Below are 22749 nucleotides of genomic sequence, written 5' to 3' on the forward strand. Positions count from 1 at the left end.
ACATCCTTTCGTTTCGCTTCCAACACCACGGCTCGATGTGTGGCATCGGGTCACGGTACAGATATGAAGCGACACTTAGATATATATATATATACACGCTCCGGGCACATAATTAAAAAGTCTCCTTTGAATCCCCACCTCCTCCTCTCCAACATTCTCCCCTTAGACCAATTTCATGCCGCCTCCGGGGGGAGTGGTCGGCTTCAGCCAATTGAGTTTTCATGGTTAGAGCAGCCCCTACGGTGGTCCGAAAACAGTGTTGTTTGACCATATAATCCAGCTAGATTGAAACCACTTACCCTTCGCCAGCCTCCCTGGAGTCCCGCTCGTTCTCTCCTGCGATCAGAGGTCTAGTGCAGAGATGTCAAACTCTGGTGGCCCTCGACCGCTGGAGCCAAAATTTATTTTGCATTTCTGCTTCTCCCAGTACATGTCAGTGCATTTCGGACACCTGAAATAGGAAGCGAAATCTTCAACTTCGCAGATTTCTCCACTAATTGTCAAATAATCCATCGTCCTAAAACAATCAACCAGCATACTTGGGTGACCTAAATAGCAATTTTTTAAGAGGTTTATTTGGCCACGTTAACCTCCTATAATAGTATAACAGTTTAGCTGTCATATCTGTGACGCCTGCAATCTTGTTTGCCGTTCCGCAGAGATACTCCCCGCGAGCATTTCTGCGTTTTATTGAATGACATTTCACTGCTATACTGGATTGACAACTAGATGCCGCATCTTCAGGTCGAATCTTTAGGCATGGTTGGACATAGGCAGCACAAAGGTAACTAAATAGAATACAGGTGAGCTTAGGGCTCTGATTTAGGACTCCATAATGAAGGGGAATTTCTTTGGAGATTGTTAGAAGTAACGGCTACCAAAGACTTGTATAACATCATTAAATGAAGCTTTAGGTTTCCGTCCAAAGTCACCCGGAGTCGTCGGAGTTGGTCCGAGTCAACAGGAGCCGTCTAGTGCAATGTACTTGTGATCAGACATCCCGTTGTTTTTTTCTCTCACTTTGCGCGTGCAATTTGTATAAAGGCCTTTGTTTTGAAGGTCAAGCTTGCACGACACCGACGACTTCGTACGATTCCGAATGACTCCGGATGACTCAGTATGACTCCGATTAGACTCCGACTTGACATGACTCTCAATTACTCCGGAAGACTCCGACTTTAGTATGACTCCAACTTCAATTATGACTCCGGACGACTCAGTATGACTCCGATTTGACTCAGATTTGACTTGACTTCCAATAACTCCGGATGACTCCGACTTTAAACAACTCCGGAATGACTCCGGACGACTCTGGATGAGTCCGATCGATTTCAAATCAACTCCGGATGACTCTGGATGACTCCGACTTGACTCCGACTTGACTTGATTCTCAATTACTCCGGAAGACTCCGACTTTAGTATGACTCCAACTTCAATTATGACTCCGGACGACTCAGTATGACTCCGATTTGACTCAGATTTGACTTGACTCTCAATTACTCCAGATGACTCCGACTTCAGTATGACTCCAGATCACTCAGTATGACTCCGATTTGACTCAGACTTGATTTGACTCCCAATTACTTCGGATTACTCCGACTTCCAACAACTCCGATATGACTTCGGACGACTCTGGATGAGTCCGATCGATTTTAGATCAACTCCGGATGACTCTGGATGACTCCGACTTGACTCCGACTTGACTTGATTTCCAATTACTCCGGATGACTCGGACTTTAGTATGACTCCAAACTTCAATTATGACTCGGGACGACGCAGTATGACTCCGATTTGACTCAGACTTGACTTGACTCCCAATTACTCCGGATGACTCCGACTTCAAACAACTCCGGAATGACTCCAGACAACTCCGGACGACTCTGGATAAATCCGATCGATTCCAGACGACTCCGGACCACTCTGAATGACTCTGATCGATTCTAGCCGACTCCAAACGACACCGTATAATCGCGGGCGAACCTACCTTCCGGAATTGGTTCTGAAATTATCGGAGTCGCATCGGAGACGACGTCCTTCAGTAATTCTTTGCTTAGATGAAATAAAATATATTTAACATTACAGTTGTTTGCTGCCGTAACGTAACTGGAACTGAAAAAAGCCCGGCATTTGTATCATAAAAAATCAATTAAACAACTAGCTCGCAGGCAATGCGTTTGACATCGCTGGGCTAGTGAAAGTAATCGACTGTTGCACAACGTCCGTGCGCGCGCGAGGATGGTAAAAGCGTTGCCGCTTTCCTGGAAGCAATCAGAAACGGCTTCTGCTGTGGAAGCGGTGTAGGAAGCATCAAGCGGGCAGCCTTACCTTTGCAAACCTGGAGCCGACCCGTACCTGTGTTCTCGGGTTTGTTGAGTTTGAGCTAATGGAAGCGGGCAGAGGGCAGAGATTGGAGCTGTTTTGGAGCTGGGATTGGGTTTTGGATGAGATTGCACACTCCTCCAGCTCCTGCAACGAGATGCTCCAGCGTGCGTCTATCGCTAAGGGAGGGACAGAGGAGGGGTACAATCAATTATAAGCTGGGACAGTCGTCGCCGCCCGTGTCCGGGGGTCATGCACGCTCCTCCAAAGGAGCCTCCGAGGACCTCAATGTACGAAATTTGGCGGGAGAGAGAGAGGGAGGGAGAGCGAGAGAGAGAGAGAGAGAGAGAGAGAGAGAGACAGAGAGAGATAAAAAGAATAGCAAACCGAATCTCACACACACACACACACACACACACACACACACACACACACACACACACACACACACACACACACACACACACACACTTACACACACACACACACGTGAGCTGGACATGGTGGGCCCCCAATCCGTCAAACGCATACCGACCGCTACAAACGGCCTTGTTAACCGGGGATACCCCTGTCCGACCAATACCACCCCACCCCCCCCCCTCCCCCAACACCTCCCACTGCCATCCTACACTGTGTCTTGGTCGGTTTGTGTATGTGTGTGTTTATGTTTTCCCGTGTGTTTGCTGTGGGTTCTATTTTCCAGTGCCGTGACACCCTGTAAACCTCCCTTCTTCAAAGGGAGGGGAGGAGGGGGTGGTTGGGACCATGTGGTTTTTTTGTGTGTTGAATTCTTTTTATCGGCTAGAGAAGGGGAAGCTCCACAATAGCAACGGAAAAGCGAAGAAGAAGAAAAAGAAGAAGAAAAAAAACACACACACACACACACAAAGCAACTAGCTCTCCAACAAAACGCGGACCTGTGTTTTGTGTGTGTGTGTGTGTGTGTGTGAGAGAGAGGGTTTTTTATTGCTCCCTTCTCTCCCATTCCCCCCCTTTTGCGTTATGTTTGGAAGGTTTGTGGCCGCGGTCTGCGCAGACGCCGCGTTTCGGCCCGCTCTGGGCAGCGTGGGGGGGGGGGAAGGTTGGCGAAGCGTGGGAGGAAATGGGAGGGCGGGTGGGTTTAGGTTTCGGTACACACGGTGGCGGCCGAAGAAGCAACAAATTTTCCATCCGTTCCATTCGAGCTCGTCGACGTGACTGTGCTTGACTTGTGGTTGCCGTGTGTGCGTGCGTGTGTGCGTGTGCGTGTGTGCCGTGTGACAACCCACAACGCACAGTGGAACAAATTTTTGTTGGTGCGGGTCCTTCCCCCCCCCCCCCGCGCAAGGCAAAGAAAGACAATTCAGACAATCGAGGGCGATCGCGCGGCGGCCGGAAAAATCGGGCAAATCGAATCGAGCACCCCAAAGGGTAGCGCCGTGCAGCTCCAGAGCAGTGTCACGGCGAGTGTGTGTGTGTGTGTGCATAATCATTTTTTCAAACACACGCACGGGGCACGCACGAACGCGAGAGTCAGCAGCATCTACCAAATCCAGCAGCATTAGCAGTCATCGCAGCAGCAGCAGCAGCAGCAGCAGCAGTAGCACCATCATCACCACCAACCAAAAAAAAGAAAAGAAAACGACACCACGGAGCGGTAATGGAATCGAATTTCAATTTGCAATCAATCAGATCGGGCGCGAGCGACGGGCTGGGGGCTCGGCGGCCGCCCCCTCAAACCCCCTGTGCCCAGTTGGGTCTTGTGGCAGCAGGTCTTCCCGTCAGCTTAAGGAAAGCAGGGAGTTCGAACGTCTGTGTGTGTGCGTGTGTGTGCGTGTGTGTGAGGTTAGAATATTACAAAAAAAAAAAAAAAAAAGCGGGGGGATGGTCGACAGTGTCCCCAAAACACGGATGCCCCTTCAAATTCGTTGCTGCCCCATTGGAGACCCTCTCGCACCTCTCGAAAAAGTGGCCGTCACGCGTCTTGCGAAGTTGTACAGCGACTTTACACGCGTGTGTAGATGTATGTGTGTCTGTGTGTGTGCCACAGTGTTGGTTAGCATTACCGATGTACCTTGAGCAAGGACCTCCTCCGTCCGTACACCAGCCGTAGTGGAGATTCCTTTGGCTAACCCAAAATGTTGGGGAACGCCTTAAGATGTCATAATAGAGAAATACTCCCGTAGGGAGTGGAGGGGTGGCTTGGGGGCTTGTTTGGAAAATTTACACCAAAAAGCTCAAATGGGGGGGGAAATGGTGTGACACGGACACGGAGCGTCAGATCGAGAGCACACCGAGAAACTTCATCATTCAACCGGTTCCGGTAGAGCGACACCACGAAAAACCTCCGAAAGAAGAACGAAAAGGGGCGAGACTGGGACCCAATTGGGGGGGCTCTCCTTATAGCCAACCGAGCGAGTGATAATGTGTGTGTATGTGTGTGTGTGTGTGTGTGTGTGAAGCAAGAACAGAAGGCAAGCAGGTACCGAAACAGGGACACCATTGCATACTCCAACGCCATCAAACCAGAAACGATACACAAATCAAAGTAAACCAGGTGCCGCTCTCTCTCTCTCTCTCTCTCTCTCTCTCTCTCTCTCGCGCGCGCTATGCCCACCTGTGCAGCGTGCCCGTTTGTATCTGTGTGTGTTATATCGGGGAAAAAATCAGTTTAATCGACGGTCGAGCTGTCGAGAAGCATCCCAAGCGCGCTTCCAGAAGATGTAAATTCCCGCAAACTACGTCAACTAGTGATGTCTCGCGGCCTTCATAATCAATCCCCCCCACCCCTCCTCCATCCAGATCACAGACTCGCGAGGTCTAGTGGGTCCGATTACGCACGCACACACCTTTCACATTCGCTGCCGAAGGACCAAAAACCAGAGGTCTTGCAGGGAAATGGAGGCGCCTGGCCTTCGGTGTGTGTGTGTGTGCTGACTGAAGGTTCTGAAGGTGGAAAACCTTCTGCCCCTTCCTTCTCCTAACTTTTCTTTCCTTCTTTTTCCGGGGAGTGGGGGGTGGGGGGGTGGAGAGCATCGGGGGCAAAACCTTTAACCCAGTAACGAAGGGCGAAGCGTAAACCGAGCTCGGACCATAATCGGACCCAAATCGGGTTGTAGATGAATGGGGCGGGAGGGGGGTAGGTGCGGGGTGTAGGTTGGAAGGCTTGGGTTCGAGCCCACCCAGTGCCCTCCCATTTGACCTAAAACAGCGGCCGAAGGTTAATGGCGCTTTGGCTGGGTTTTGTTTTTTTTTTTTTTTTTTTCTGGGGTGCGTGTTTCGACACTCGACATTAGACGACGAACTCTCTTTGGGGAGCATTTTTTTTTTTGGTTTGTTTCATCCTCCACCCCCCCCCCCCCCCCCAAACCGCTCGGCCGTTTCGTTTTAATTAATTCTAATCTTGCTACCTTCATCACACAGCGAACGCGTCGTCGTGTCCGGTAAACCCGTTTTGCTGCTGCCGCGGCTCCGTCACACTGCTGTATTCTGGAAGGAGGGGGTGGTGGTGGAAGGAAATAATCAACGATTAAGAACAGCCCAACTAACAACATTAGGAGAGTGACATTGAAGCCATCACAAAGAGGAGATTGAAGAGAGAGAGAGAGAGAGAGAGAGAAAGGAGAGAGAGAGAGAGAGCTGAAGATGTTTGAAAAGGGAAATTGAGCCACACTCCAGTACACGGAAAAGTGGGAAAGTTTTTCCAAAACAGCGGCGCCCAAGAGAGAGAGAGAGAGAGAGAGAGAGAGAAAGAGAGAAGAGGAAAAAGTGCGCTTTTTGCATCCACCATAACGTGACAGAAAACGGTGGAAAATTGAGATCCCCTTGCCTTCCTCTGTCCTAGATCCCCCACCCCCCTCTCCTGCCCCTTTCCTTCAGGGTTAGATACAAAAGAAAGGATAACATTAGTATGCGCCCGTGTGTATGTGTGTGTGTTGTTTGTGCACCTAGGCACCTGGGCAAAACTCCCCCCCCCACTGATGGGTGGTGAACGCGCAGGGCAGCGGCAGCGTGACAGCTGTCAGAGGGCGGCCGTTCCGCGCAAACGCATATCGGTGTGTTTGGTTTTTGAGGGGAAAGGGGAGGATGGCAGGGTGGATTTTTTGGACCAGAAGAAACCCCCAACACACACACACACACACGTGCTGGAGACACACATCAAAGTGTGTCGTCCGGCACGCTCGGGAGTGAAAACAGTGACGTCCTTTCATCAAATCTCCCTCATCCCCCCCCCCCCTCTCGTACAAGCTTTTCGATCAAAGTGATGAAAGGGGGGGGGGGAGCGGGCGGGGGCGAGTCACTTCAGCTCACCCGCACGCTCCATTCCTGGGCCGTGCAAACGAGCACGTTGTGCTTTTGAACTCATTATGCCCTTGGAGCAGCTGCTTTGAAGCGAGCTGAGCTGCAAAAAACAGCTGCCGTCGTATACAACAAGCCTGACACACACACACACACACACCAGGTAGATGAACTGCCTGAACACCCTTCCGCATGACCGAGGACCTAGTACATTAGCTCGTCCAGTGAGGATGATTTTGTGCGATGGCGCGCTTGCTGCCCCATTAAGATGCTTCGGCGCTGATTAAGAGTGTCGCTAAGAGTGGGCGCCTCCCACACACGCTTCATTACGGCGCCCAGGTGTGTGTGTGTGTGGAGGGGATAGTGTGAGAGCGTACTTGTTACCAAGTTATGCCGCTGCATTAACGACCACTGGCTGCTGTGGTATGATGAAGTGTTTCTTCATCCCGTTACGTAACGATGCGCCCCTCCACCCTGACAGTAGCAGCAGCATCCGCGCGTCACGGACACTCACGCGGGCCTGTCTCAAGCATCGTACCAGTGTGCAAGGAATGTAAACAGCGTCGGTCAACGCTTTTCAGAGCATTCACGAAAAACGAGAGAGAGAGAGAGAGAAATGGAGAGAGAGAGAGAGAGAGAGAGAGAGAGAGAGAGAGAGAGAATGAGAGCAGCAGGTCCGGTACAACTAGCGAAGCGCTTCACTAGCAAAAGCAAAAACCGATTGCTAGCAACGACAACCATTAATTGATGCACACTTATAAATCTCGTCTGTACTGTGTGAGTGTGTTTGTGTGTTGTGTCATCCCGCGCTTGTAGTGTTTTGTGGGCGCTTGTTGTGTGTGTGTGTGTGTGTGCCGTCACTGGAGCGGGGAGAGCTTTAGTGGACCGAGCAAAGTGTACTTCTGAACTGCAATCAAAGCAACAGATTGGCGTTGTTTCGTATTCATATGCATGCCCCCTCCCCTGCGCTTGGAGCGTGCTGTGCCCGTGTAAAGCAAGGTAGCACACACACACACACACACATGCAGCTACACAATTTCATGCAGATTGCTGTACATGCCTATGGCAAGTGCGAACGAGTTCTACCAGGACGAAAGCGTCACTCGAAGCGATCAGATAAATGGAGCAGCAAGAGTGAGCGGCGGCGACGGCCCGTGCAGTGTGGACGTTTTCTTTTCGCTTCTTCCTAAAAAGACGCTCTGATTTGCAGGTTCTACGCGGCATTAGCGTTACGTAAGCGAACCACTTCGCTTGCACTACTACTGCTCTCTGGAAAGGAAGCGTTCCGTGCAGTGGGTTTTTTGGGAAGGATTGGAAGAACCTGTGCGGTGTGCTCTGTTGCACACCGATTTGCCCGCGCCGCAAATAGATTAGTTGCTTTGGATGATTGTGTTTGCGGTTGCGGTGAGTGTCTCTGGATAGGGAGCACAGCCAAGTCTATTATGCATGTGGATGGTGGGAAATTACGATTACTGCTTGCGACGGGGTGCTACTTCGTCGTCGTCTCGGGACGGTAGTTTAGAGTGTTGGGAGGGCGGGTAGGCTGCATTTGAAAGGTTTTCTAGGATCTTCAATTTCCCCGAACCATCAGCGTTTTGCACCAAGAATTCTTGATGCAGTTGATAGAGCTTTGTGGCCGTAGGGGGTGAATTCCAGGGCTTTCTAGGATCTATTCCACTTTGCTAGGAAATCTATTTCGCATCATGAACTCTTCGCGGAATTCATCAATATTGTGTACACAGTCATTTCCAATTCAAGATTTCCAATAGCAGAACAGTTCCAAAACGGTGGCTAGAGCTTTGAGGGCTTTGAAGATTCGCTAGGCTCATCAATTTCTCGGATCATTCCATTTCCACAAAGAACTCTTCATAGAAGTCCGTGAAATCTTGTGTCTAGCCATCCCCAAACCAATTTTTTTTCATTGCAAATCCGTCTTGAAATGGTTTGAAATTCTAGGATCTTCAACATTATGGGACATCTAGTATGCACAGAGCAATCGCCATGCAGCTCATCTGCATTATGAACACAGTCATCTCCAATTCAAGACTCTCAATTAAAGTTCTCAATTCGCCCGTTGGAACTTTGAGGTCGTGGCATTAAATTCCAGGTTCTCTATAGCCTTCAGCATTCTGGATAGTTGTCTCCAATTCAATATTACAAGTTCCCTGTTTTGTAAATCTCAAGAAGCTCCCTTTCCAATTAGTTCAAGATCTCGCTTGAATGGTTTGAGTTTGAGGTCCTCATGTGGTTTTATGGTTTTGACGATCTTCAATCTGTTGGATTTCTAGTTTGTCCCTTGTGGCAGCAAGATCCCGGCATGCAACTCCCACTAATGACGTTCTTCCGTTTTTCCTTCCCATTCCAGCACCCATCCAGCTAGTTCTCGCCATCGCTTCCAGCTACCAGTGGGAACCTGTCTCCTGGATGGAGCAGAACCGTAAACCGGCCCGTCGCTCTGGTGTGGACGCGTGTGGTACAGTGAGCGTGCGAACCTGCTGCCCGAGCAGCAACGTAGACGGACCCGGCCCGGTACAGTGCGCCACCACCGTGCGGATCACGACAGTGTCGCCCCGCAACTAAACGCTCGCTCCCGTTCTCCCCGGTCCCTCCTTTCCCTACCCCTACACACACACACACACACAAAAAAACACCCACCGTGCGCCCACTGCCGGTCACCATTTTCGGCGCGAAGCGAAACGAAACGTTGGACGGTGCGAAGGCGAAGAAACCAGCGGACGACGACGACGACGACGACGACGACGGCGGCGACGGTGGCGACAGTGACGACGGTCCCGCCGAGGAGGAAGAAGAGGGCGAAGTGAGGGACGAGGTCGGGCAGGACGAGTCGAAGCAGCTGCTGCACCCCGCAGTCCCGCACGCCCCCCGCTCGTCGTCGTCGTCCAACGCTACGCGTGACGGGCCCGGCCGGAAAGCGACTGCCAGACTGTTCCGTTGCTGTTTGCCGTGCCGCGGCGACGGAGGCGGAGGTGGAAGTGGAGGAGGAGGAGGAGGAGGAGGAGGAGGACGAGGGGCTAGTGCCCGGAGCAGCGGTAGTGGGGCGAGCGGCGAAACGCTAAAGGACACTGAGCAGGGCGCCGTTAGAAGCGGTACCGGCCGGGGCCGAGACCGGGGCGACGGCGTCGGCCGAGGAGAAAGAGGACGAAGAGGAGGAGGAAGAAGTGTTGAGGAGTCGATTGGTTGTGGTAGCGGTACCGGCAGGGCGGACGGCACACCGGAAAGCGCCGCCGGTGTCGGTGACAGCGGCGGCGGCACCAACACTCCTGGTGACGCGGTGGCGATGGCAACGGTTGTGACGGGCGACGGGAAGCAGACAACTGGTAGCCTGACCACCGCCAGCACCACCACCACCACCACCACCACTACCACCATTCTGACCGGTAATGGGCGGCCGCGGAACAGCACCCGGGGCGTGCTGCAAGCTTCCCTGGCCAAGCAGGAGGAAGACGACGACGAGGAGGCGGACACGGACACGGAGATGCAGGGGCAGCAGGACGAGAGTGACGCTGGTGTGCCACCGAGGGAGATGGTCGGTCCCGAGCCGGGCACGGTCCAGCCGCAGCACCCCACGTACGCCATCGGGCTGCTTGCGGGCGGGGCCGGGCTGATGGGTGGGTCGGGCCGCCCCGGGGCCCATCAGCGGCCGGCCGGCCGGCATCGGGGCACCTCGGCCCAGCAGCATCCGCAGTCGCTGCCCCACATACGGGAGGAGCGAAAGCGCAACGGCAGCGCGGATGCGACCGTGCGGCGGGAGGCAGACGACGAAGCCGACACGAGCGGCTCCATGATGGAGGAGGAGGAGGAGGAGGAGGACGAAGAGGAGGAAGAGGCAAGGGCGGGGGAGAGTTTGGAAGTCGGCCGGAAGGAGGCGGCGGACGAGGAGGAGCGGGACGACGACGAGCAGGAGGAAATCGACGACGGCTACAGTGCGGATGAGGACGATTCGGCGCGGCGGGTCCTCGCCGTCCCACTCATACCGACGGTGGCCGGCACGGGCAAGTACCAGCAGGCTGGCAAACCTCAGCAACAACTCCCACCGCCCCATCCCAAATATCATCGGAACCGGCGCCATACGCTGGCGAACGTGCGGTAAGTACCTGCGCTGTGGGTCGAGGCTACGCGGGATGTTTAGAAGACTTTTCGGGAGAAGATATTGGGAAGGATACTTTGAAGATGAGACCTTGAGAAGAAGGCATGGGGGTCTAGGAAGACACGAGAATGATGAGAAGACCTTGCGTTAAAAAAAAAAACATTGGGGAGAAGATGCAAAGGAGAAGATATTGGATAGAAGCCATTGACGAGAAGACCTTGAGGAGAAGACCTTGACGAGAAGACATTGAAGACAAGATTTTGGGGAGAGTACATTGTGGTAAAGTACATTGGGGTGCAGATACAGAGGAGAAGACATTGCGGTAAAGACTTTGGGGAAAAAACATTGGGAATAAGACCTTGAGGAAAAGACCTTGAGTATAATACATTGGGCCGGTCTCGTAGTACAGTCGTCAACTCGTACGACTTAACAACATGCCCGTCATGGGTTCAAGCCCCAAATAGACCGTGCCGCCATACGGTAGGATTGACTATCCTGCTATGAGGGGGAATCAATTAGTCACTGAAAGCCAAACCCACAAGAGGTAAAGGCAGGCCTTGACCGACAACGGTTGTTGAGCCCAAGAAGAAGAAGATAATACATTGGGAAGAAGTTGCAGAGAAAAAGACATTCGAGAGAAAGCAATTAGAAGAAGACCTTGAGAAAAAGACGCTTAGGAGAAGACATTAGGGTAGGTAAGGGTGGTAAAGTACATTGGGGTGCAGATACAGAGGAGAAGACATTGGAGTAAAGACTTTGGGGAGAAGACATTGGGAATAAGACCTTGAGGAAAAGACCTTGAGTATAATACATTAGGAAGAAGATGCAGAGGAAAAGACATTGGAGAGAAAGCAATTAGAAGAAAACATTTGGGGAAAAATACGCTTAGGAGAAGACATTAGGGAACAGACCTTGAGGAAAAGACGCTGAGGAGAAGACATTGAACAGCAGATATTGGAGAGAAGACTTTGAAGAGGAGATATTGAGGCAACTTTGAAGTCTGGCGCAGAACGATGCCAATGGCGGAAGTACGCCGTTTTAGGAGTTGAGCTCGTTTGGACAGCTTGAAACTCCCATCCCGAACAGTGTGAAACCTCACCAAAGCACCCAATCACCCGAGCCAGCATTTAGCCTGTAAAAGTTGATTAGTCGACTATAATTTTGCCTGCTCCAACAATTCGATGAAACCCTTCCGCTCTCCCCTCCCCCCACTCCGCCCTTCTGTTGTTTTGGACGCCTTTGTTGATGCGCACCTCCAACACACCGCCGTGTGTGTGTTCGGCCGGATCTTGCTGGTGCTCAGATTGTTGTTTTGTCGAAGCGTGAGAAGAAGTGCTCTGGGAGAGCACCCCTCCGCGCGCCGGTTTAGGTAATGCCGAATCCGCGGCGTGTGCCCTGCGAGCGCGCACACTTGATGCGCTTCATGTAATCGGATTCGCGTGATTCGCCGACAAAAGGGCAGAGCCGTCGCTCGCAAAAGCAAGCAGGCGAGCGGGGACGGCTTGCAACGGTGGTGGATCGGTTCCGCCCTGGACCTAGTTAATGATGTTGCCCCGCCACTCGCTACCGGCTCTGTGTTCTCTCCTTGTGTGTGTGTTTGTGTGTGTTCGAGAGCATAGAATGGCATTCATTTGCGCCGGGGAATTTAATTGGGGGGTTTGTGTGTACGCCGCTCGCGATGTAACGCGCGATGTGAAGGTAAACAAACACAACCAACAGAAGGGGCGTGAGGGGGGGGGGGGAGGGGGATTTGGTTGTTGCTTTAAGTTAAGTGCTGGTCGTGTAACATGATGCTAACATGATGCTCTGAAATGAAATTCAACATCTTCAATATCTCCAATGTCTCCAAAATCTTAATTCTTCAATATCTCCAATATCTCAACACTTCAACATCTCCAATATCTCCAAGATCAGACATATTTAACGTCTTGGACATCTTGGAGAAAGCAAAAAAAAAAAAACCCCTCTGGAATTCACCCAGTTCCTCCCCCAGACTGTGGTCTGTGAGACTTCGCGTCCCACACAATAGCGGGCCTGGGAGACTCCCGAACGCGGGGGTGCACCAGTTTCGGCAGCCGCTGGTGACGTCGCGTGGGAACTGTTCCGGCGACCGGTCGCAGTGTTTGTGTGTGTGTGTGTGTGTCGGTGTGCTTGCGCATTTCAATGCCCCATTGCGCGCGTAGCCTATATGATCATCATTAGCCGGGCCGGGGACCCCATCCAACGGGTTGTAACGGGCAATCGCACAACTCCGCTGGCTGTAGTGATTTCAGCCTGATTTCGTATAGGGGATGGAAACGGGGTGAAAACGGAACGGAAACTGACACGCGCAGCGGAGAAAAGCGCTCGCCAGGGGGAAGAAGGGGTGTTGAGTGTATTGAGGTCTACTATTGATTGGTTTTCGCGATCTTTTGTTTGTTCCTGAGCTGGGAGGGAGCGGGGCTCTCTTTCTCGCTCTCTGTCTCTCTCAACATGCACCGATGCGCTAGTAGAGGGACGCAGATGCGCGAGAATACAGCAGCGTTGGATGCACTTTTTTCGTCTTCCTGCCTGCCTCTCGCTCTATCTCTCTCTCTCTCTCTCCCTCGTGCGCGCTTTTTTCAATTGAACACTTGAGATTCGTGATTGGAGCACGGCGGCGGAGCAGCATAGGACGGCGGATGATTGCGTATTTGTTCTATACGTGATTTAGGGACTGCCGGCCGTGCTCCTCCTTCATACCCCGCAACCTTCCTCCTGCTGCTCCTGGGCTTGTGATAGTGGTAGGCAGCGCGCAAAACAAGCGGGTTCCCGCCAGTGGCACCGGTTCGCGCGGGATGCACTGGTCCGTCCCTTGGGTAGTCAGCGAGACGTCGTTCGCCCGAGAGCAGCAGCAACACACACGCTCCACACACTCCCAGGGGCAGGGGCAGGGACAGGGACTATTTTTTGTTTGCGCGCGCGTGTGTGTGTGTGTGTGTGTGTGTTACGGGTGACAGTTTTCCACGAATTTTCCGAACCGTTTTACTGAATTTTCGAAATTTCCTATTTTTGGAGACTGAGAGTGAACACGTGTATCTGTGTGTGTGTGTGTGTGTGTGTGTGTGTGTGTGTGTGTGTGTGTGTCGGTGAAGGTGCCAGAGAAATGTCTGGGAGGTGAAATCACCCGTCCGTCCCGGCTGGAGGGGCCACAGCGGCGCCACCCAGGTGCGGCACTGGGCCGAGCACTGCAAGCAAAGCGTGTGTACCACGGGCGCGGAACAAGGGTGACCAGCACAGCGTTTCGGGGGATGCTGATGTGTTGGTCGCCGTGACGACCAGCATGTGATCGAGCCTGCCATACCCTAGCCATCCTCTTTGCCACACTCTGCCCCGGGCCGCGCGAGTGAGTGTTTGTGTGCGCAAGTTGGCCGGTGAAAATAGACACAAACCAATTCCAGGGAAAACGGCGGACCTTGGGCCTGGGTGGGTGGGAGTGGGAGGGAAGCGTCTTGGAAGACCTTGGGGGAGGTGTTTGGTTCGTACCAACACCGTAGCCGGTCCCAATCTGGTCCCGCGCACACACCATCAAAGAGACCCGTTTGGCCCGAAAACGGCCATTCAGGAGCAGCACGGGTACGCCACGGTCCAACATCAACTCCCCGTGACAGAGTGTCGCGAGAATTGGCCCGTGAACGGTACAACCAGAGCACTCGCGTCAGTGCATATACATGTGTGTTGTGTGTGAGTGTATCTGTGTGTGTGTGTGTGTTTGTGACTGTGTGATATCCTGCTAGGAGATCCTGGGACGCGATCGCGTACCCTAGTCAGAACAAAAAAAAAAAAAAAACAGAACCAGTCTCGGGACTGCAGTCTGAGAGCAGTACCCCAAGGACTGTCTGAACATTGGAGCTGCGCTGTACATGCCATCGCATCATGTTTCGCAACAAGTACTTCTTCAGTAGTAGCGGTGGTGGAGCCGGCGGTACAGGCAGTGGCAGCGGCGGCAACAAGCGCAGAGGCTCCACGGCACTGCCCCACTGGTAGGTAGTACCTTCGCTGTCGGTTGTGAACGAGTGATCGAGTTCCTACACACTGCCATGCACTGGAGTAGCGCCGAAGAATGCAGAGTCGTGGCAGAGTACAATCCGACAATCAAATCCCATCACACCGTCATGATCAAACCTCGGCCCCGCACTGTCAACGTCATCTCCGCTCAAACGCTGCTGCCTGCTGCTGCCTGCTCCATAAGAGCTGCCTTCCCCTAATAATATCCGATGACTCCACAGGCGCTCGCCACTGCTACCTGCCGCTCGATGTCGTTGTACTAAAGAGCGGCTAGAGACAGTGAGGGGCGTCTGTGGACGGGGTCTATATGGGACGCCGGCGGGTTTTGAGTTGTGACAGCAGGCCGCAAACGAATGGAATACCCCCTTCCCCTTCCCTAGTTGGAATGTGCTCCCGAAGAGGGGAGGGGAGGGGGGGGGAGAGGAGGTTTGGAGGGGTTTTTGAAGCAAGATTGGCGCGTGCTAGAGCGTACGGCCGCCATACACAACACCGTCCGCCAGACCGTCTCAAGCGTCTTCTTTCTCCCATTGGGGGGGGGGGTTTCTTTTTCCGCGGGAAGATGTCTTGTTTAGGGTAGGAAGCGAGGAAGCAAGAGAGATAGAGAGAACGAGCAAGAGCGCAAGAGGAAAGACAGGGAGAGCACGCGGGCACACATCACAGTTTGGTGCTGAATGGTGGCCGAATTTTTCTAAATATAGTTGACCACGGATGCTGGCGGCACCGATCGTCCCGAACGACTTCACACATACACACACACACACACACGTCTACAGGGAGTGTGTGTGTGTGTGTGTGGTGTGAGATTGAGCGCTGCCCAGCAAACGGCGAGCGGGAAGCGCACTATCGATGGACAAATAACTGACGCCACCAGGGCAGGATGCGGGGTGAGATGGTGGTGGTACATCTACTACTCACGCCGACTAGATGGGCGCGCTCTACAGGGGAACACACCGCACAATGGTGTCCGAACAGAGCAATGGGCGGACATTTACGGCTTGGGTTTTTTATTTTTATTTTTTATTATTCTTTCATGATGATCTTCCGTCATGTGCTTGCTGTACTGGACATCCAGAGATGGCATCACTTGTAACAGTACTTTGATAATGTTGACATAATATTGGCTTAAAATAACTTGCATTGTTTTAAACGAACAGGAGATTGCAGGAAAACAAACGCACTAAAATTGTTTGACTTCTCGCTGGACATTTTGTTCGGTTTTGGGGAAATTCATTCTTCCTCAGTAGCTGTCTTTTGCCGACCCGTAAATGTTGGCTTTTTGGTACAATTTGAATTGATGCAAAACATGTTCAATTCAAGCACTTTAAGTACTAAGTTGTTCGCGTTTCTCCGAGCGGGCCAAGCAGGCCAATTTTATTTACATTTTTGATAGCCACCGTCCCTCAAGGACGTGTAATTGAAAGTGAAAAATTATTAATGTTGATACCTTTTTGGACTGTTTGCTTGTTTTTTTTTTCTCGTATTATCGAGAATCAAATCGCGAGAACACAACAGTTTTATATTGCTTGTACAGGCGTCCCCCTCGAGTTACGACGATTCGCAGATACGACGATTTTGATTTTGACAGTTAAAAGTTGTCATTGACAAGAAATTGATGTATTTTTTTTTTTTTGAATTTCTGGGCTGACAACCGTTATACACACATTTCTAAAGATTCCACAACTACTCGATCTTGAAAATCTAATATTGTGTACGGCTTGTGAAGTATAATTATTACATTATCGTACATTTAAAATAAAATGCACGATTTCATAGATTCCGACTCTGCAATTTCAGCCATAAACTTTATATTCACAGTTATTCGACATACGACTATTTCGACTTACGCCTTCCTTTGGGACAATTTCATTAAGGGCTAATACATCCCGTGCAAAACACGTGGGTTGACATATTGTGAATATTGTTTTTTTTTTTTGCAGCTCGTTGCAATATTTTATGTTAATATGCTATACATTAGAAAAGAAATTGATGTTGAAAATCAGTAATCCCGGACTGTGATTTGTGAAAGCTCGTATGCCCTTAAAAGAAATCCAGCTAGCAATCACCATGTCTCCTACTAACAAATGGATGAAAATTGACGGCAATTTTGAATAGATACTAAGCACATTATTTTCCTTACCGTGCCGTTACTTGCTTTATAAATGATGGGATGCACAATTTTCACCCTCAATGTCCGCCCTGAGACTATCGTGCACAGCCTGGTGCAAGAGCAAAATAAAACACAGAAACACACACACACACACGCAGCATCCACCGAGCATCGTCCGATCCATCCCGTCACACGGCTCCATTCATGTTCGGATTTAGATCGCAAAACCATTCTTTGCAGTGTGTGCGCCTGTTGCGCGCGCCAGAAAGAGAGCTCTTTGTATGCGCGCGCGCGCGTGTGTGTGTACGGCCAAAGTCATCCCTGCTGCTGGTCGCTCGCTCCTCGGCTGGCCGTGTTTTTTTTTTGGCCGTGTGTGCTGTGTCTCGAGGGAGACAAACAAACAGCAGCAGGACCAACAAAACAGCCGTGCAGTGGCCGTTGCGTGAAGTGGTGCAAATCGTGCCTTCCACTTGAAGCAAAAACAAATCCTTTTAGTGCGTTTAGTGTGTGTTAGTGTGTTGTGAAACAGCTGCTGGTGGCTGTGTGGTTCGTTTGGAGCTCGCACACCCGGAAGGATACGCCGGCAAATGGAACCGAGCGCACCGGAGCAGCAGCAGCAGCAGCGGGCTACGGCTGTGGGCTACGGCCAGCGCACGAAAGATTCGGCCACGTTCGAGTACCGAACCGTGCGGATACAGCAAAACTGCCAACAGCAGGTCATCTATTCCAGCAGCAGCAGCAGCAGCACCAGTGCCTCCTCCTCGTCAACCGTTCACCGATCAACCCGGGCGGGCGAGTCGGCGCTGGGCAGCGGTGCGGCCGCGTCCCGACTGATGCTGTCGATGGGCCGCCCGACCCACCAGCTTCCGCCGGGCCTGTCCCTGTTCGGCTGTGCCGGCGGGGCCAACTACCAGCGCTGCAAGCTGTGAGAATGCTCTAGCCCTAGCGAGAGTGCGGGAATGCGTAATAGAAGTTTAGTGGTGGGAGAGGGGGGGATGGGGAGCTAGGTTCCAATTTTTCGATGAAAGTTGGGGTGGGGATGGTTGGAGGGAGAAGGTGCAGCCCTATCTGTTCCAAAACGCGTTACGCGCGCGTAATTGATTCAATTCATTAGGCGCGCGCGCGCACACACACACACACACACACACCCGCGGGAAGCTGTGGGAGGTTTACAAGAAGCAACCCTTCGTCCTCCCCTCTGCAACATGGGAACTTTTGAGGGGCGGAGGGTGCAGCAAATCGGCCCAGAGATTGTTTCATTGTGTTGCGGCTGTGCCCATCTGCCCCATCGTTGCGGGTCTTTAATGAGCTGCTCCGCCCACCTTCCTCCTCGGCCACTCCAACTCCTCCCGCGGCATTTGCGCGGGACCACGGCCACGGTAGTCCCAAGGGCGGACATCGGGGCTTAACATTATTATAGGATAATGTTTAAAAAGCCAAAACAAAATCAAATCTCAAATGCAATTGGAATTAAATTTACTTAAACTAGGCTAGTTGCTTGGTTTACATACGAAAATTGCTCCAAAACTGCAGGCATTAGTTAGCGTTTTTTTGCAGAAGAAATAATTTAAAGTGTGTTTGCTTCCATTGCAAAACCTTTGCTGAGGGTGAACATATTTTCTAGCAAAAGTTTTTTTTGCTGCAATTCTGATTGGATTGTTACAAAAAAATTGTTCCGATAGGTCAACGAGTTTTAGTTCATTTAACGTTTAGATACCTCGCTGCCGTTTGAATCGTAGCCAAATTAGTTGAATTCAACTTGTTGTTAGTTTTTCATTGATCATTGCTGTCCCTTTTCGAGTAATTAGCATGCAAATGAGAGTAAATTTTGCTCGCTTACCTCTTTTGCGGGCATTTTATATGTGTATTTATTAAAATTGATATGGTTGAGAAGGTAAAAATAAGACCATCGGTGCATTACAGTTTCTTGCAACTTTAAATTCAATTAAAACTTCGTTTTTTTTTTCAATGAACACACCAAAAATGTCAAAAGTAGTGTTTGGTTTTCCCAATCATTTTCAGACATACAAAATTATTATTTTCTTCAAACAGTTATCAATAGATGCTTTCGATCATTGAACGGCTTTGAAGGCGATTAGAAAGCATCCAAGACCTTAGTCGCCTGAGAAGGCGAATAAAGATTTCAATCGAAAGTTTCACGATTTAAATTGAACGAGAAAAGATAGCTTCCCGCCAATCCTAATTCGTTTATGTATCGGTTTTGCCTCGCTGCGAATGTCTCTGCCAAATGGAGCAGTGACAACGCATCAGATTTTGAACTATGGAAGCGTAAGTTCGAAACTCTTGCTTATTTTAGTATGCGAACTTTTCCTCTTGTTTTGCATTTGATTCTATTCAAGTGAATAGTTTCTTGCTATAATTACTATTAATAAAATGTATTGAAGAAGCAAAATTAAAAAAAGGAAACTTGTTGAAGAAAAAAAAAACAATAATAATTTCACAACATTATCCGGGCTTTAAGCAGGAGCACTAACTACATAGAGGCTGTCTTTTGACGGCTGCATATTCTTAATTTCATGAAATGGAATGAAAAGTGAAAATTGAAATGTTTCATTCAAAAACATTAAAGGCATTTAATTACTGCTGAATGCTCTCCTAATTCGCACTTCAGTGCGCCGGCGATTCGAAGGCATTGAATGGAAGCTTGCTCCCTTGGTAGGGATGGTAATGTGAAGTATAAACAACAACAAAATCCGCAGAACAAAGCTGTACTGTAAGAAAACAAAAGTATACAGCCGTTTACTTGATGTGCAGTGGCGCCCTCTGGATGTTCTATTCAACGGATAATAGTAGAGCAACGATGCACGAAAAGCGAGAACGGTAAAACTTGAATCAGCAATTCTGTCCGCCCATAGCAATGAGCGGGAACCACTGTTCCGTGGGGTTGTGTCATCGCCGCGCAACAGTTTCGCGTCATTCCACGCTGTGATAGTGATGCTGTACGGTGGCCCCAGTGATTGCCCCGACCGATTGCCCGTAGCCAAATGCTCCTCACAGCAGGGAGGGAGTAGCGAGGGAGCGAGGCAAAGGGGGGCCAGGACACTGGCACAGCCGCAGCGATGTTAACGTCACCCCCGGTGACGCTCGCTTCGTTTGGCGCTCGTCCCAAACGAGCTGTTGCCACATTCTAGCTTCTAGCTAGAAGTTTAGCGAGCGAGCGAGCTGTGGAATTTTTGTTGCGGTACAATCTCACAAAACGCAGATGTTTTTGGGTGGTGTTTTTTTTTTGTTTATAGCGCGCTGTTGATCGATGCGAAACAGCTGCCGAGACCCCTGTGCAACCGCTGCAAAAAGATTCGGTTCGGTTTCGGATGGTTTCGATCGCAGTGACGCATGGATTCCAGCGCTTTTGTAGAGACACCTAATGAGCTTTTTTTTTTCTTTTTTTCTCTCTCTCTCACACACACACACACACACATACACTCTCTTTGCAGCTTCATGGACAATGCGGAAGGATCCGGCAGTGGTCCACCGAGCGGGGTCATGAGCGTCGTCGGTGGGTATACGAGCCGCCGATCGCCCCTGCTGCTCCCATCGGGCGACGGGGGACCGGGTGGCCCGGGCACGCTGCTGTCGGCCGCCCTGCCCCAGCGCCGCGAGTCCTTCCTGTACCGGTCCGATTCCGACTTTGAGATCTCGCCCAAGGTGTCGTCCGTGTCGCTGCTGGCGGCGCGCTGCAGCGCCAACAACAGTGGCTCCGGCACGTCCACCTCGAACGTGGCGAGCACCGGCAGCGGCACCACGCTGACCTCGGGCGGTGGCGGTGGAACCGGCGGAGGCGGCCGGGACGGTGCGTTCCACTGGAAGGAGACGAGCACGCTGGAGGAACCGGCGGTACTGTCGTCGATCGCGTCGTCACCGTCCAGCAGCGCGACGACCGTGGTCGGGGCCGCCTCCTCCACCGTGGTGACGTCATCCACGTCCGAGCGGACCACGTAAGTAGGCCGGAGCGCGCCCTGCAGTGGTGGTGTGGTGTCCGCACCGTACGCTTTAATGCCGTACCTTTCCTTCTCCCCAAACACAGTATGATGAGCGGTTCCGGTGGCGGTGGGTCGAGCGGCCACCATGACGATCTGATCGTGACGCCGTTCGCCCAGATACTGGCCAGCCTGCGCACGGTACGGTCGAACCTGTACGCACTGTCGTCCGCCCTGCCGGAGGAGAGCGAGCTGGCGACGAGACGATCCTCGGCCGGTGCGGAAAGTGCCGAAACCGATCCGGGCAGGTAAGGCGAAGGCAGACTTCGGAAGGAAGTTGTGGGATAAAAGCGTGAACTGTGTTTCTTCCTTTCCCCGGCAGTGCTGCTGGCGATGACAGTCAGCCGGACAAGGACGGCGATCTGCGCCAGCTGACCACGGAAACGATCGACGAGCTCGAGTGGTGCCTGGAGCAGCTGGAAACGGTGCAGACGCACCGTAGCGTCTCGGATATGGCGTCGCTGAAGGTACAGTCTCATAACGAGTAGCCCTTTAGTGTTCCGGATACATTTGTTTGGTGCCGATGTGAAATCAAGATCAAGATCGGGATTACATTGATTATTTGTTAAAAAAAAAATGATTTGTTTGAGAGTTAGTCTGAGCTTTTATCAACGCCATGTCCTGCCAATCTTGCTACCACTTGGGGGCTACTTGTGGATGTGCAAGCGGAAAGGTCTAACTGCGGAACAACAAATTGTTCTTAGACAAAATCCTGATTGAAAAAAAGTTCAAACAAGCCTAAACAAATGAGTGAATCAGCGAAAATCATCAAAACAAGGTTATGAGGCGTAGTGATGTGCTCTCTGGAGCACACGCAACGACTCCAATCCTACTCCGACTATTGTTAGTCCGATTCCGAGTCATCTAGAGTCGTCCGAAATCACCCGGAGCCACCCGGAGTCATTCGGGTTTGGAATTGGAGTATTCTGGAGTCATTCGGACTCGTTCGGAGTATTTTGGACCCATCCGTAGTCTTTGCAGACTCGTCTGCAGTCGTTCGGAGTCGTCCGGAATCACCTGGAGTCGTTTGAAGTCATACTCCGGACAAGTTCGAACGACTATGGTCTACTCTTGACGACTCCGGACGACTCTTGCCGACTCCAATAAAACTCCAGGTGACTCCGGACGACTCCAAACGACTCCAGCTCCCAACGACTTCGACTTCGAACAACTCCTGAAGACTCCGGACGACTCCGAGCGTTTCCAAACTTCGGATAAGGCTGTGCTAGGACCTACTTTCTGGAGTCGGTTCTAAAATTTACGGATTGGAGACGATACCGGAGTTTTGCAAACTTTGCCGATTACTAGTGAGGTGTCATGTGGCCACTGTATACTGCACGAAAACATCCGTGAACGTCCCGGGTTTCGGAACAGTTGCTTCTGAGGTAGTTTTCAACAAAGCTGGGGGTTGAATTGAAATACTGATAGCTATTTATACAATTTGAAGGAGTGCCGTGTCATACCTCTAAAAAGGATCAGGCCTCTAATAGGCTAAAAAGGCTGATTGCGACTCTCGCATTCTCTCGACTATTCCGTATGGGCGAATGTCCAGGCAATAGCCTGCGTTAAACCAGAGTTGGCGCTCTGAATGTCTTTATTACATGACAAACCATGGAGCACGATGTTGAATACATACATTCCGAAGGTCCGAAGTAGCTCTAGAATGTGAACACATCTGGAGGGGAAAGGGGGGGGGGGGGGGGTTGTTATAGAAAAGAAACGGTCGACACATCGAAGAAGTGAATGTGAAGTAGAAAGGTTGAATACTCATAAACGAAATTCTTGATACTCTTCATTAATCCATGTGAAAGTGATCTCTACAAAGTAGCATATAGATTTTCGCAGTGTTTTTGTGGCCCATACTGTGTTTGGAAATATCCTCCCGCATAACGAATGATCCGGAATTACTGAAA

At 51.2% G+C, this 22749-nt stretch overlaps 1 protein-coding gene across 4 annotated transcripts in view; it reads left to right on the forward strand.

Annotated features, from left to right (window-relative positions):
- Nucleotides 1-3496: 3496 nt before the first annotated feature.
- LOC120905823 (cAMP-specific 3',5'-cyclic phosphodiesterase-like) overlaps nt 3497-22749 on the forward strand; it is a 23834-nt gene continuing 4581 nt past the window's right edge. Inside the window, exons 1-5 of one of the 4 annotated variants that reach the window (XM_040317019.1) lie at nt 3497-3955; nt 8963-10704; nt 20294-20794; nt 20884-21084; nt 21159-21303. In XM_040317019.1, the coding sequence (XP_040172953.1) occupies nt 9896-10704; nt 20294-20794; nt 20884-21084; nt 21159-21303 (1656 nt within the window). In that variant the 5' untranslated portion in view covers nt 3497-3955; nt 8963-9895. Of the gene's footprint in view, nt 3956-7255; nt 7375-8962; nt 10705-13510; nt 14707-16374; nt 17764-20293; nt 20795-20883; nt 21085-21158; nt 21304-22749 lie in introns of those variants that run through there. The other 3 variants (XM_040317020.1, XM_040317023.1, XM_040317022.1) reach the window with 3 other exon arrangements.

The sequence above is a fragment of the Anopheles arabiensis genome, chromosome X, assembly GCF_016920715.1.
Source record: "Anopheles arabiensis isolate DONGOLA chromosome X, AaraD3, whole genome shotgun sequence".
Taxonomy (NCBI): Eukaryota; Metazoa; Arthropoda; class Insecta; order Diptera; family Culicidae; genus Anopheles; species Anopheles arabiensis.